The sequence below is a fragment of the Dromiciops gliroides genome, chromosome 2 (genome assembly GCF_019393635.1).
Source record: "Dromiciops gliroides isolate mDroGli1 chromosome 2, mDroGli1.pri, whole genome shotgun sequence".
Classification (NCBI taxonomy): domain Eukaryota; kingdom Metazoa; phylum Chordata; class Mammalia; order Microbiotheria; family Microbiotheriidae; genus Dromiciops; species Dromiciops gliroides.
This window is the reverse complement of record NC_057862.1, coordinates 39,279,575-39,296,526: the sequence shown is the minus strand read 5'-3', so window position 1 is coordinate 39,296,526 and position 16,952 is coordinate 39,279,575. Positions and strand designations below refer to the sequence as shown.

At 38.1% G+C, this 16,952-nt stretch overlaps 1 protein-coding gene across 2 annotated transcripts in view; it reads right to left on the bottom strand.

Annotated features, from left to right (window-relative positions):
- Positions 1-16,952, bottom strand: part of GRID1 (glutamate ionotropic receptor delta type subunit 1) — a 1,160,974-nt gene that overhangs the window by 78,512 nt on the left and 1,065,510 nt on the right. For both annotated transcript variants that reach the window (XM_043982152.1, XM_043982151.1), the window contains exon 13: positions 3,535-3,730. In XM_043982152.1, coding sequence (XP_043838087.1) covers positions 3,535-3,730 — 196 coding nt within the window. The remainder of the gene's footprint in view (positions 1-3,534; positions 3,731-16,952) is intronic.

The window sequence follows — 16,952 nt, the reverse complement described above, 5'->3', positions numbered from 1 at the left end:
CCACAATGAGGGAGGTGGCATTTTTCGCATCATACCACACTTGGAGTTTGTATTCAATTCAGGGTGTAACATTTTGGGAGGGATTTTGAGAAAGTATGACATGTTGATTAGATGGTGGTCAGGATGCTAAGGGTACCAGATGGAAAATGTAGAACTCCTGATTTCTAGCTTAATACCAGGGAAGGAAGGGATAGAGGGAGGGAGGGAGGGAGCAAGGGAGGGAGGGAGGAAGGAAAGAAGGAAGGAAAGAAGGAAGGAAAGAAGGAAGGAAGGAAGGAAGGAAGGAAGGAAGGAAGGAAGGAAGGAAGGAAGGAAGGAAGGAAGGAAGGAAGGAAGGAAGGAAGGAAGGAAGGAAGGAAGGAAATTTTTGTCCTTGTGCCTCAGAGTATTTTGATGGCCCAAATTCCAGTGGGGTTTAAGGGAGAGGAGGGGTCTAGGGAAAGGAAAAAGAACAGGGTTTCAGGTTAGTGGAGGCTATAGAAGATGGAGGATTCGTATCATGTCTAGTCCCTGTCTCTTCCAAGGCCTGTCCACTCCACTGCTATGATTCTCTGCCATGCCCTTGACCACAATGAATTTTCCGTAGTTGCCAGTGTTCTCAGTTATATTGCTGTCATTCAGTTGTTTTCAGTCATATCCAACTCTTCATGAGCCCACTGGGGGTTTTCTTGGCAAAGACACTGGAGTCTTGGTGGTCTGGCCACTCTCTCTTTTGAATACCATGTACACTATCACCCTTGCATGGTTGATTTAGATTGGAGGAAATATGATAGATCATTTAATGTGACTTCTCCATTTTAGAGAAAGGCAAACTAAGATCCAGAAAACTTACTTATTGGCTTTGTACGGGATCACACCAAAAGTATGTGGCAGATGGCCATGGGGATGAAACATTCCCCCCACCTAGATTTCTGCACCTTAGGCAAAACCTGAACTGTCCCACACTCATTATGGTTCTATATTCAGGGCTCTCTATAGTCCACTTTGAAGAGGAGAATCAAGGTTAGACATGGGTGACTGCTTAGATTCTTCTTAGTTCTGAGATTCTGTGATTGTCCAAGTCAAACATGATGAAATTAGAAAGAAAAGGGAGCAGAGGGGATGGAGTAATATAGGCTACACATGTTAACTTAATGACTAATGAGGTCAAGGAAGCAACATAAAGAAGATAGACCAGGGGCACAAAGCCTGCCTACATCTCAGAGACTGAATTCTGTTTTTTTCCACATTCAGCACTCACTCAAGCAATTAGAGGATAACACCACAATATTAATCTTCCTGAAGTGCCACTTTCATCTTATTGTTGGATCATAGATCTCAGCTGGAAGGAACTTCAGAGGCCATATGATTCCAACCCTTTGTTTTACACATGATGAAACTGAGGCAGAGAAGTGTTAAGTGACTCCCCCACTGTTACATAGCTAGGAAATATCTAGAACGGCATCTCAAGACAGGTCTTCTTGACTCCAAATACACTATGCCTCATAAGCATCAGAAGGATTTTAACCTAAGTTCTTGGAGTCCACACAGTTCTTTTTCCATAAGACTTTGCTGCTTCATTATGTCACCTCCTTCTTTGAGAACCTTTATTGGATCTCTACTACATATGGCATAAAGACCAAACCCCTTGGCTTGACTTTCAAGCAGTTCTATAACTAAGCATGGGGAAGCTGATGGAATCGTGGATAGAGTGCTGTGCCTGGCATCAGGAAACCTCATCTTCCCGAGTTCAAATCTGGCCACAGGCACTTACAACTCTGGTCATCACTTTATTCTCTTTGCCTTACTTTCCTCATCTGTGAAATGAGCTGGAGAAGGAAATGGTAAACCACTTCAGTATCTTTGCCAAGTGTGATAAAATAATGGAATTTGGCAGACGCCCAGGGGTCCTACCTGATTGATGTAGTATTGTTTGAGAAACCAACTAAGTACCTACTTGAGATGATTAGATATAGACCACACCTGGCCTGCCCCAAATGGGCTCATGAAGAGTTGGACATGACTGAAAACAACTGAATGACAGCAACATAACTAAGAACACTGGCAACTGTGATCAAGGGCATGGCAGAGAATCATAGCGGTGGAACGGACAGGCCTTAGAAGAAACAGTGACTAGTCATGATATGAATCCTCTCTATCTTCTTTTTTCTTTTTTTTTTTTTAGTGAGGCAATTGGAGTTAAGGGACTTGCCCAGGGTCACACAGCTAGTAAGTGTTAAGTGTCGGAGGCCGGATTTGAACTCAGGTACTCCTGACTCCAGGGCCAGTGATTTATCCACTGTGCCACCTAGCCGCCCCCCTCTCTATCTTCTACAGCCTTCACTAACCTGAAACCTTATTCTTTTTCCTTCCCCCAGACACCTCCTTATCCCTTAAACCCCACAGGAATTTGGGCCATCAGAATACTCTGAGGCACAGGGACAACAATTTCCAGATGGTCTCACCCACCCAGATTTCTGCACCTTAGGCAAAACCCCAACTGTCCCACACTCATTATGGTTCTATATTCAGGGCTCTCCATAATACACTTCAAGCCTAATTTTCTAGCTCTATGTCTCACTAACTCCCTCTAAATACATTCACCCAGGCTGGCCTGGCCATTTTCTTTTATGAATACCACATACATTACTATTGCTCTTGTATGGTTGATTTAGATTGGAGTGAATATTAAAGGTCATTTAATCTGACTCCTACATTTTAGAGGAAAGCAAACTGAGACCCAGAAAAGTTATTGGCCTTGTCCAGGATCACACTGAAAGTATGTGGCAAAGCCAGGATTTTAAACCCAGTATCTGACTCCAAATACAGTGCCATTCCAATTTTATTATGCTGCCTTTTACTCTTAATTTTTTTCAATGAATAATAATTTATATCCTCATTTTTCATGCCCCCAAAGTAAAAATTATATTTGTGACTAAAATGCACTCTTCTTCTTTGTATTTATCATTCATTTAAGTTCTACCTTCTATGCCTATAACTTCTAAACTACCACTTATCTTTATCACTTATTTGACACTTGTCTTTGGCCATCTATACAGGTAGTTATCTTATTTTTATACATCTAAGTTTCCTCTTTTCCCAGATGGGAAGGACTTCAGAAATATTCTAGCCTAATCTGTCAATTTTACAGTTAAGAAAACTGAGTTCCATGGATATGAAGTGAATTGATAGTTAGTAGCAAAGTTGAGACTAGAATCCAAGTCTCCTCATTTCCAATCCAGTGATCTTTTTATCAGAGGAGCCAGGTGGTGTGGTGATTAGAGTGCTGAACTTGGGACCAGGATGTCCTGAGTTTGAATTCTGCCTTGGATACTTCTTGGCTTTGTGACCATGGGCAAGTCATTTATTCTTTCTCTTCAGCCTAGTTTCTGAGATTGTTGTGAAGATGAATTGAGATAGCATGTGTAAAATGTTCTGCAAATGTTAAAACAATACGCAAATACCTATTACTATCATCATCACCATTTTTATTATTTTATTATTTTCAACTTTCTTAGGCTGGGGAAATGTAAGGTATCTTGTACATCGCCTTACCTTCCTGATGCCTTCAGAAGGATTGGAGACACAGTTATCAGCCCCATTGTTCTTGCTGATGGTCTTCCAAAGCTCAGCAAATGTGCTGTCCTGTTCCAAGGGGTTGGTCCCTTTGGCTCTAAAGTATTCATATACAGCTGAGTCTCTGACAGTGCCATAAGATATATCCATTTGTTTGGACAGATCTTGAAATGTTCTGAAAGGCAGAAAAGCATCAAGACATTAGTAGTGGGAGACATGCTGCTGCAATTTTCATTGGCTAACTGATCGGCTTTCTATTGTCTATCCAAAGAGAAGCATAGCACCCAGGATCTTTTAGCACTCAAGGCAGCCAGTGGGACATCCTGCCTCCATTGCCTTCCAAGTTCTGTCCAAAGAGTTCACATTCTTGGGGAAATGGAATAGCTAAAAGCCCAAACACAAGGCCTTTGGAACTCTTGCTTGACTCAGATATGACAGGCAAAAAACTCAAATGGAAACAGATAGTTTAAGATATCGAAGGAAAACTGAAAGTAAACAGCACACCTTTTTCAATCCTTCATCTCTTTTACCTTGTCCAAGGCTTACCTATAATTTACCTTGTTATTTTCCCTGCTGATCTCAATGAAAATGGATTTCTTGTTACTCTCATCCTTTACCACTTCATCTCATTGCCCAATAAATATCTGAATCTAGACTATCTTTTGTGTTTTATATACAGAGATAATGCTGATTCATAGGATACTGTCTTGTTCATTGGTCAGTTCCTATCTGGATGCCAGGTCTCCTCAATTGAATTGGAAGCTCTTTGTGGGTAGACATGCCTTTCCCTAGTGTTCTCAATAGCACCTAACACAACACTCAGATGACATACTAGGAGTTGATGAATAGAACCAAATTAGGAATATTTTCACTGGGGGTGAAAAGATCAAAAGACTTTAGAATCAAACTTAGAAGATATGTTAGAAGTCATCTAATAAAATTGCCACATTTTATAGATAAAAAATCTGAGGCTTGGAGAGTTTGAATTTACTTGACTAAGTGAATGGGCCATCTAGGGTAGCAGTGAAGATAAAAGTCCTTGCTTGATATGAGTGGAAAATCTGATCTAGTGGGTTGGGGGAAAGGTAAGTCCTATTTGATGGACACCATAGCCACTGGTCCTGAAATGGGTGACTTCTGGGAAATTAAACTGCCTGGCATTTCAGGATGATGCAAGATCTAGAAAAGGAACATGAAAATATGGTCACCTTTGGATGGAATCTAAAGTCGAGAGAGGAATCACTCCCATCCCTTAGGACAAAGCACAGCATCTTAAATCAAAGCCCTATTTACCCCCAATCTAGTTATGGCTGAGCTCATAAAGTACATTTTGTTCAACGAAGCAATATGGCTACCAAGACGGGATGAAATCACACAATTCCTAACCATGGAAATCCAGAAGATTATGTTCCCATGCAGTGCAAAGAACTGAGCTGTGTTTTGTCACTCTATCTCCCATCAATAGTTTCTACCTTATAGGGACTTATTCATAGTTGTAGCTCTGTATTGCATCCCAGCATTGCATAAAGCACTGTGAGGCACAATAGTAGAAGCCACAGAAATTGCCTCCAAAGACCCTGAAGTACGTATCTATTTTCTTATAAATTCATAACAATAATAAGTATTATAACAATATTGGGGACCCATACAGTACCATAAGATTTTCAAAGCATTCCTCATATACTTTTCCATTTGTACAAGCATCCAGGATGTCTCATCCATCACTTCTATATACATCAACCCTACTATCAGCATCCATTTCTGTGCATTATAGATGGAGGGAAAAAAATGAGGAAATAATGAATTGGACAATGCTGGCTCTCTGAGTATTCATTGTTTTGTGTCTAACTGAAGCACAGTATTTCTTGCCTTTCCAAGGCCCCTCAGGTTTGTGACTGGTGCCATTTTCCTGGGATGTAAGGGGATAAAACCTATTACTTTTTCCTCCCACCCTTGTTATTTTTTTATCATGCTAATCCAAACAAACACCAGGCTTCTGATGAATGGAAAACATCAGGATGAATTACACAGTTGAGTCAAGTCCTGAAAGGCTTTAAATTGCAGCCATTTCCTCCAGTAGGAAATGCATACATAACTGCCTGTGAGCGCCTTTGGAGGGCTTTTTCATTCCCTGCATTTGGAATCATGAGGTTGGCTTCCTGGCTACTCTTGGGTTACATCATTTCTGTGGGTCAGAGGAGAGGTTTCCCTGAGCCTTGCTAGCATATCCAGTGTTTGTGGTTTCCAGGCCATTACTTTCTTGGTATATTGCAACAAATACTTAAGTACAACAAGCTTCTTCTGCATACTTGCCTTCAGGCTACATATCTTAGCTTCCTCCATTCCTCTTTCTCAGTCCCTAACAGCTTGCCTCTCTATAATTGTGCAGAAATGTTTCTTGGAAGATGGGGAGGAGACTTGTTTCTTCTCCCCATGTGTTTTCATCTATAGATTAGCCAGCACTAGCCTGAGCCACAGCAATAAACTCAGCCTGGCACCTCTCTCAAATCTAATCTCTAAACAACAGCCATGCCACAGTGAACGCCTCCCTGATGAGCCTGCCATGTTGGGCAAACAATACCTAGATTCTTTATCTGCATTAGTAAAATCTATATTCTGGTTCACATCTTTTTTATATCACCATTAAGCCTCATTAATAGTTGTGAATATGAAGGGGTATATGTCATAAATCATTAGGATCATTCTTCATCTGTAAGTCTCTCTCTTATTTCCTTCACCCCCACCCCAATCTCTGACTCATCTTTTCCTTTGTTTTGCATGTCTACTTTATTTACTTTTCATACCGTTCATGATATATGGTTAAAAAGAAGTTGCAGTTGAGGGACAATAAATTGTATATATGTATGTATGTATATGTATATATACAAAGACATATACAATATACACACATATATTTATATTTGTATATATGCACATATATACATATATAAAACATTAAATAACAAATAGATAAAATAAATAAAACTAAACAATTCTTATGCTCTTGCTTTTCTTTACTGAAGATGAGTGAATGAATGAATGAATGAGAAATAATTCATTAAATGAATCAGGTGCAAATATTGTGCTCTTCTCTGGGTAGACAAATTGAAAAGCAAGATAATTCCTGCTTTCTAAAGAGCTTACATTCTAATAGGCAGAATCAAATCAGATAGGAAATTTCTTCTGCAAGTCAAATGGAAAAGGATTTGGCTGTCTGAGGCAAGGGTGGTGTTCAAGATTGTTAGATCCATCTGACATATGCTGTCTCTTTTTCAGAAATCAGCTGGTTCCACCCCACCATTTTTCAGATGGAGAAATTGAGGCACAAAGAGGTTAAGTAATTTGTCCAAGATGACACATGTAATAAGTAAGTGAAGTGGGTTGAGATGAGCTGATGAGATGAAAGCAGTTTTCTTGCTGTTACTGCATGCATGTCTCACCATTACTTTTCTCAGGATGCCACATCCCAAGTTTGTATGAACTTGTTTCACTCCCTTTCAACTTAACACTGCAAGCTTTCTCATTTCCCAAAAGCAATTAGGCCTAGTTTTCTCTTTTACCACAGTCATCCCCCCAGGGGGAAAAAATGTTCCTTCTCTAAGCATAGTAAAAGAAGGACAGGGACTGCTATAATTCTACTCTTCCTTTCCACCCTTTTCCTCCATCCCCAATAAATCCATTTCAGTATTTTCTAAATATATTTGCCACAAAATAGATAGATGGGTTTATATCATGAGATCAATCAATGCAGATTATTTGTAAACTCATCTTTGTGTGTCAAGGAAGTAGTTACATGAGCAATGGAGATAAATATACTTGTAACAGGAAAGAAATCAATATTCAATATATGTAAAACAGGTTTCACCAACTAGTAAGATGCTGTAATTATGTTCCTTATAAATCTAAGTCATAAAGTCCTATTACTCTTTCTTAAGGAGAAAAGAAAGGTCTAACAGCTTGAAAAACATAGGAGATTGAGGTCCAATTATCCCTCCTAATGTGAATATGTTATGAAGAGAGACCACAAATAATTTCCCAATTAGCAGAATATTCTTCTTGTGCAGACATTCTTTCTTTTTTTTTCCCTTAGTGTCTGACTCTGAAAAGTATGCTCTGGTACAAATCAGTACCAATCTCCAATGAAGAAGCTCCATGGCCAATTTCCTGATTTCCGCAGATGTTAATGTTAGGCACTGAGGAACAGTAGAAAGAGCACCATTTTTGGCACTAAAGGAATTAACTGTGTGATCTTGGGTAAGTCATTTTATATTTTTGAGCCTCACATTCTTCAACTGTAAAATTTAGGGGTTGAACTAGAAAGCATCTGTTTACTTATCAGAGTTTGAAACAATTCAATAGATTGTAAGTTCCTTCAGAGTAGGAACTGGTTTTTGTTTTGTTTTGTTTTTATGTATGTGGTCATCTCACCTGGCACCATGCCTGGTATATATTACATGCTCATTATAAGCTTATTGATTAATTTTCAAATGATTTCAATGTGTCTTTGGGATAAGACACCTGGATCAGTGGTCAGAAGATGTGGATTCAAATCCAGGCTCCATTTGACCAAGGACAATTCATTTAATGTAGAACCTATCTTGGGTTCTATTTCCTATTCTATAAAAATATTGACTAGACGATCTTAAATGTCCCTTTTAGCCCATTAAGTATAAATCATAGGCTCCCAGCTTTAAAAAAAATCTACATGAACATGAGTAGGAGAATCCTTTACAATATTACATTTAATCATCCATCTTCCCTTTGAAGAATTTCAGTGATAAGAAATTCACTCCCTCATGAAGCATCCCACTTTTTATGGTTAACCCATAAGGAGAGCAGACAAAGGGCTATCCAATTGGTAGGTTAAAAAAAAATCCTTGTGGCTGTTTGCAAAGAAGGATAAAATTAATCTACATGATTCAAACAAGACAAATGGTAAGATTTCTAAGGAACAGACTCCCTCTCCCCAAAGTATTTAATTGGTGGAAATAAAGGTTTATTCAGTCGTCTCTTTTATGTAATTTCTTTAGCTCCAGGAATCTTTTAAATTTTGGTCCAAATAAAAGCCAAAGATGCTCAAGATATTTCTCCCCAGTACAATCCATTATCTACTCAAGCATGAAAGGAATTTACTTAAAGCACAGATCTGACCAATATATTTCCATGGCTCCCTATTACCTGTTTACTAACCTCTCCACATGACCCCTCACACATCATGTACTTTTCAATTCAATGACACTGGTCTCTACTTTTTCCTTAAATAAGATGCTCCATCTCTTGACTTTTGGCATTTTTACTGGCTATGACTCATGGATGGAATTCTCTCCCTTGTAATCTCTACTTCATGGTTTCCTTGGAGTCCAAGATAAAATTCTCTAGAGGATGCATTTCCCAACTTTCTTAACTCTAATGTCTTCCATCTCTTGATTATTTTCTATACATGCACAATTGTGTGTGTGTGTGTGTGTAGTTATCCCTTCCCCATCACCAGGGTTAGGGGCACAGCACCCCTACAATCTGGAAAATCTGCATAAAAATTTTTGGCCCTCCCTTCATACCAGAGAAGAAGTCTCATTTTTTTTCTTATTCTTTTTTTATTTATGGAGTGTTTAAATTATTAAAAGATAAAATATGCTGATATTATACAATACTATACATACATTTTATGCATTTCTGAGTTTTTAAACTTTTTCTGTATCATCTGCTGCACTTTGCATGTTGTCTGTGACTTCCACAATCCACCCCCCCCCCAAATTCCCATTAAATTTTTTATTCTAACCCACAATACATTGAAACCACAATTGGGAGAGTTGCAATGTGAAAGGGATAAGTGTGTGTACACACACACACACATACATATACGCACACGTACATATATGTGTGTTTATAATTTATATGTAGTTGTATACCTATTTACATGTTATTCCATGTTTTCTCCCCATTAGATTCTGAACTCCTTAAAGGCCAGGATTATCTTTTGTCTTTCTTTGTATTCCCCATGGTTAGCAAAGTGCTTTGAACATAGAAGAACGTTAATAAAAGTTCATGGATTGATTGAATGATACAGAATCAGGCCAAGCCTCTCGCTTCTTCCATCAGCGTCAGCCAGCCCCCTTCCATCTTTGAATGAGTTTCCATACTGAATATACTTTAGCATCTATTGTTTCAGTGGCCATGTGGTAATATCTCCCAAAGCAAGAGAAAAGCTGTTTCCCAGCATAGAATATTAGCAGTGTGGTATTAGCAGTGTTGAATTTAGAGTTAGGAGACCTGGACTTGAAGTCCCACTTTGTAATTTCTTACCTGTGTGACCTTGGATAAGTCATTTGACTTTTTTTAGGTAACAATTCTCTCACCTTTAAGATGAGGATCTTGGTCTCCAAGGTCTTTAAAGTCCCTTCCAGCTCTGGGAGTTTGTGATTCTGAATGAAATATTTGCTGCTGAGAATTAATATAAAAACAGTATGCACCATTAACTTCTAATATATAATGACTGAGTTTCCTGATCCATTAAAGATCTGACTAAACTGGAAATCACAGCAGCAGCACCAAGGGTGGTCGGGGAATTGCCTTCTTTGTCTCTGAGGCATTGCATCATCTTCTGTATCACAAGAGTATTTTCATTTTCATCTCTCATTTTCTCACATACTCCTTTTCCCCCTCTACTTTTCTCCCTTCCTCCCACCATCTTTTATTTCCAGCATCATCATCATTGACAACAACAATAATAACAACAAGCAACAATTGAGCATTTATTACGTGCTGGGGACTATGGATATATAGAAAGGCAAAAACACAATCCTTGAGTCCTTGCTCAACTTCTAAATGGGGAGACAATATGCAAAACAATTATGTACGTAGAAGATTGATATGGCATAAAAAGGAGTTAATCTCAAGGGAAATCATAAGCAGTGGGTTGGGGAAGAGAGTCTTACACACAGCGGGATTGGAGCTGATTCTTGAAGGAAACTAGGAAGCAGAAGAAAAAAAAAAGAACTTTCCAGGGATGAGATATAGTCAAGGAAAAGCTACAGAGTAGTGATGTTTTCTTGTGCAAGGAAGATGGGAGGATTAATGGGGGCAGAGAAATAAGTTCTAATGTGAACATGATGAGTTTGATGTGGCCAAATGTTATTCAATTCAAAATGTCCAAGAGGTGGGGCAGCTAGGTGGTGCAGTGGATAGAGCACCAGCCCTGGAGTCAGGAGGACCTGAGCTCAAATTTGGCCTCAGACACTTAACACTTACTAGCTGTGTGACCCTGGGCAAGTCACTTAACCCCAATTGCCTCACTAAAAAAAAATTTTAAAAATGTCCAAGAGGTAACTGGTGATTCGAGACTGGTAGTCAGGATAGAGACCAAGGCTGGATAAATAGATCTGAAAATCCTTCCTTTCTTTAATTTAAATTGGACACCAAGGTACAAAGTAGAATAAACATTATGGAAGATATTTTCTAAGAACAGAAGAGATATGGTCCCTGCCTTTAAAAAGCTTCGAATAGGAAGACATAGAGACAGAAGAAAACTAATAGAGAAAACTAAATCCTCATCCTCTTCATCCACAGGCACGCGCATACATCCAATGCAGATACACGCGCATATACTCCTTATTTTATAGCTAAGGAAACTGTAACTCAACAAATGGAAATTAACTTGGTTAACTTCACACAGGTAGTAAGGAGTAGGGCAGAAATTTGAATGTAGATACACTGACACTAATCCACTATAGGAACAGCTTCTCTATTAGAGATGAAACAGAAAGGGGTATGTTGTTATTTAAAAAACTAGCCATTAGAAGGTGATTGCAGGAATCCAGACCTGAGGTCATAAAACTTGGAGGAGAGTAGAAGTATCAGCAAGAGAAAGGGAGAGGGGAATCCTGGAAACATTACAAAGAAAACAAATACTGGACTTCCTAAATATAAAATGAAAAAAAAATGGGGGAAGTGGGAGTGGTGGTAGAAATGACAAAGTTTTTGTACCATTTGAAGGAATAAAACCAATATCTGTGTGGGCAGCAATTAGTGAATGCAAGAATATATATGAGAAAATATTTATAAATATGTGCCTATCTATACATGAATATAACTAAGCACTGTATATATAAATATGAATGTAATTAAGAGAATGTGTGAAGTCGACTAAAAATGTTGAGAGATTTGAAGGAATCCCATTGAAACAATGGGATGATTATTGAGCCCTCGGGAAACTAAATATTAAAAGTACTTTTATCTCATTTTTTTTCTTTTATCATTTCAAGAACCTCATGAAACAAGCAGAGAAATTATTATTATACCTGTTTTATGGATGATAATACTGAGGCTCAGAGTATTGAAGAAGGAGATAAGCTGAGGTGTGTATATATATATATATATATATATATATATATATATATATATATATATATATATATATATATATATATATGTATACTAAAGTCCAGAGGGTTAGCATATGACCATCTGAGGATGTCCTTTGGAACAGCTGAGAATCTAACATTGTGATGATATTCATTGAGTTATTCAATGAATAAAGTAAATTTAAGTGATAAAATTCAGAGAGTACTATGCTAGGCTCTGGTGTAGTTCTAAAATGGGCAATGAAAAAATTGTGTGATAGCAACCCTGCCTTCTTGAGGTTTACAGTCTGATTAGTGTATAAAATAAAAACACATATGGCTATAAAATCCTATGTCCAATAAAGAATGAATAGGAGAGGAAATACAAAGTTCTATGTGAGGTCCCAGAAGAATGGTGATTATCAATTTATAAAACTCTCCATCTTGCCCCATTGTTCCTTGATAAAGTATCTCTTATCTTGAACCTGTAAAACTGAGACCCCATTTCCTGTATTTCATATTCATTCAATGAGAATTTCTGAGCCAATTCTGGAAGGCTATAAGATTGCCTGAAGACAGAGTATTGGGACTCAGCATTGCATTTTTTTTTCCTGTTTTATGTCCTTTGAAGCCAAATGTTATTCATTCCATTAACTTCATCTCAAATTCCAGGGCTGGACTTCTTAGGGGTCAGTGAAAACCTGGGCCAAGGAGCTATAATTTTAGGCTGTCCATATATCAGCCTGTTTCAAGTGCAATACACCTGTTCAGTGCTTGATTGAATCATGCACTGGGGAGTAATTTTTATTTTAAATTTCATTTAATATGAAAAGTTGTATAGTTTTCATTTTTTTACATTCCAATGACACCAATTTTTACCCTCTAATACTCTCCTATCCTCATGGTTCTCCTCTTTGAAACAAAGGAAAGCAGGTAGGAAAACCACAATAGCAACAACAATATCTGATAAAGTGACTCCATCTTAATGCATATGTAACAGACCTTTTTCTCCCCATGCCAGTACAGGCAAACCTAATATTCCACCTTTCTTTTGAGAGGGAAGACCTGTGTCCTGTGTTTAATCTGTTTTCTAGGAACACAATTGTTCTTTGCAATTAATTTGACATGAACTGCCTTCTAGTGATTTTTATTGTTGTTTCTGCAAGTCAACAAGTATTTTCTAATAGCCCACTTTATCCGGCCTTCACACAGCTACTGAGGTGATTTTCCTAAAGCACTGGTCTGACCATGTCACCTCAATACTCAGTATTGCCTCCAGGATTAAATACAAAATACTTGGATGAAGGTAGAGGTAACAACAATAGAAGAGGAAGGAATCCTGGAAATAATGCAAAATATACTATTGGACATTCAAAATTTTCCATAACCTATCCCCCTCCTAGTAGCTGTGTGAAGGCTGGATAAAGTGGGCTATTAGAAAATACTTGTTGACTTGCAGAAACAACAATAAAAATCTAGTTTGGCAGTGTCTACTCTCACTTGGTCATCTCTAGATCAGTGTGTCCTACAGATCTCTCAAAACTCAACAGTTTCTTCATCTGTCAAATGAGCTGGAGAAGCAAATAGAAAACCACTCCAGTATTTTTGCCAAGAAAACCCAAAATAGGGCCATGGAGAGTCAAACATGACAGAAAAACAAATGAACAATAATAGTAATTGTACCTACCTTATAAGGTTGTTGTGAGGATCAAGTGCTATATTATCTGTAAAGTGCTTACTTGACTTCCTTGCACATAGTAGGTGTTTAATAAATGCTTATTCTCTTACCTTCTTACCTATGCATTAGAATACCAAATATTTATTTTATAAATAGCTGATATATACAAATACATGTGCATATGTGTGTATATACACATGCACATATACATACATATGTGTATATATGTATATATGTGCATATATATGATCCCTGAAAAGAAAAGAATATAAGCTTTTTGAGGTCAGGAAGTCTTTCATTTTTTGTAATTATTTACCCAGATCCTTGCCCATAATTGTTGTTCAATAAATACTTATTGACAGATTATTTGGTATATTGTTACCCATGATTTGCTTATTCTACTTTGGATGAGTTCATGCAAGTCTCCTGTGATTCCTTGAATTCTTCATATTAATTGTTCCTTAAAGTAGATGAACATTATATTATTTTCAACTATGAACCAATTAAAAGTGAATGTTGAGAAATTTTAAAGGCCAAATTTGACCCCTAACAACTGTGAATGAGCACCTCCCCCTTCACCTCTACTCCTTTGCAGAGGTGAGGATCCACAGGTATACAATAGCACAGTTTTTATATGTGTTGATTGGCATTGATTAGTTCTGTTTTTCCTTTTCTTCTTTGACATGAGTTTGCTTTTGGGAAGGAAAAAGAGGAAGAATACAGAAGGAAATGTAAATGACATAAAAACAAAAGTTTTAGTAAAATATATTTTAAAATATATTATTACTGCTACTCTGATATGCTCAGCTATGCCCCAACTGATGGTCATCCCCTTTGCTTCATTTTTCTTTCTTTTCCGCCACACCAATTACTATTATAAATATTTTGGTATATATGGGACCTTTATATATGTTGGAGAATATATGTCCAATAGTGAGGTTACTAGGCCAAATTATTAGATAGCTAGTAACATTTCCCCCATAATTCTCAATTATTTTCCAAAATGGTCAAACTAATTTACAATTCCATCAACAATGGTTTAGTGTTCCTGAAGAAATGGATGGTTTTCATCTTTATCATCACTGGGGAAGTGATTCTTAAAAGAATACCCCAAATTGGCCATGGGGACTAATAAAGTTATATCTTTTAGTCCTTCCTATCCCTTCAAGTTACTGTTTGAGGACTCCAAACTGTGTGTTTGTCTTGAAAATTCAAATCCCGTTTCATTATGCCTGCTGGAGCCCACAACAACTGCAGGGTAGGTTTTACAAAGCACAAACATCTAGTAATTAAAATCCAGTTGTTCTAAATATCCAAAGCTTTGCCAACAGAGGACTCTGGCAGATTTGCCACCTAGGAAGCAGGAGGCGGTGAGGGAGCTTGTCTCCAAGTCACCCAGCATGGCCCAAAGCACATACACCCAAATGAAACAAAGTGAATTAGCTTCCCTTCAAATGTAGCTGAACAAATAGCTATGTTGTCCTCTGACTTCTTGGAAGTGTGCAGCTTCCCCCCCATGGGGTTCTGGGATGAAGGGCCAGAACCGAAAAACAAAGCCCCTCCACACATGACTCTTCTTTATAGCTGCAAAACAAGCTTTCAACAGACTCAGAGAAGGAGATTTCCAAAGAAGGAGCTACCTGCCTAGTTAAAGACAAATCAGGATTTTGTGGCCATGTTCAAAAGCATGTTTTATTTAAAGACAGGCCCGGCTGCTTCTGCTGGCTCCCTGATCCTTTGTTATTTATTTCTGAGAATGTTTACAAGAAAATGAGGCCTCTGCTGAAATGTTCATCGCCCTGCTGCTTAATACCCAACTCTAGTCATTCTCCTCCATTAGCAATCATGGAGTTAGGCAAGAGGCTCCCCCCAACCCCAGTCCCTTTTTTACCATTGGACAGAACACTCCCATGAAGACCTGAGAAATTTGCATGCACCCGCCCTCCCATTTTCCCTTCCTGCATTCTTACTCCTCCTTCCCTGATACTCTCAGATTTATCAAGGTGGAGAGGGTAAAGCTAAAAGTTCTTGTCATGGGCACTTTTCCAAAACAGCCTTCCTTGGCCATCATAAATATCCAAACACAGATAATATCTGAAGACAGAAGGGGAAAAACTAGAACATCCTGGAAGGGGGGAGGGAGGAAAGGAAGGAACAAAGAATATCTGGAATCTGAACAGGCTGCCTTTTGTGGTAATGAGCTGCTTGGCACTACAGATGTGAAAGAAAAGGTTATGTGATCTCAATTGATTATTGAAGGGTGTGTGGAGGGGTAATGGGAAGAGGTGGATAAAGAGGATTCTTGCAGAGGACAGCGGCTTACAGGAGCTCATTTTTAATATGCTTGCCTTCCAAGCATCAGTAAGCATTTAACAGGTACCTACTATGAGCCAGGCTCTGGTATTTCTGGTATTTAAAGTCTGAGCTGCAATGATCTATATGCAACTTCTACTACATGAAGCCTTTCCTAACATCTCCTCCCTAGTAATTAGTGCTCTATAAATCTTTCTTTGCGGGGAGTGGGGTTAGATAATGGTGGTGCCTCCCCAAATGCTATAAAAAAACAAAACTTTGTATTAACTTATCTTTGTACCTGTTATATTCCATTCTCCACCAGGAGAATGCTAAGATCCTTAAATGAACTCAGCTAGGTACTTGAGTCTTTAGCACCTAGCACTTAGTATACAAAAGTTTAACAAATGTTTATTTAATAGTAATAATAATAACAATAACAATAATAATAACAACAACTAACATTTATGTAGTGTTTTAAGGTTTTCAAAGTGCTTTAGAAATACCATACAATTTTATCTTTGTGACATCTTTGTGGGAGGTAGATGTAATCAACTCCATTTTACAGATGAGGAAATTGAGACAGAGGTTAAGTGACTTGCCCAAAGTCACAAAGTGAAGTATCTGAGGTCAAATTTGAACTCAGGTCTTCCTGACTCTAGGTTCAGTGATATAGTCACTGCATTGCTAAGTTGAATCTATAATGAGTGGGTTGGATTAGATGCTTACTAAGATTTCCTTCTATCTGTTATTGAAAGTCATGCTGATTCAGCGACCCATTGTTCCCAGTTCTGCTTATCAGTGTTGAGGGATTTATCATCCAGGCTGCAGCTTTTGTATCCCTAGCTATTCATCACCCCCTACCTGTTAGCCTGCACATACTGGCAAGTGAGGAGGAGCTGAGATTCAGTGATTAACCCTTCAACGTGTCGCTACTTTAACATATTTGTATGTGTGTATATATATATATATTTTTTTTTCTTTTTCTTTTTGTGGGACAATGAGAGTTCAGTGACTTGCCGAGGGTCACACAGCTAGTGTCAAGTGTCTAAGGCCAGATTTGAACTCAGGTCCTCCTGAATCCAGGG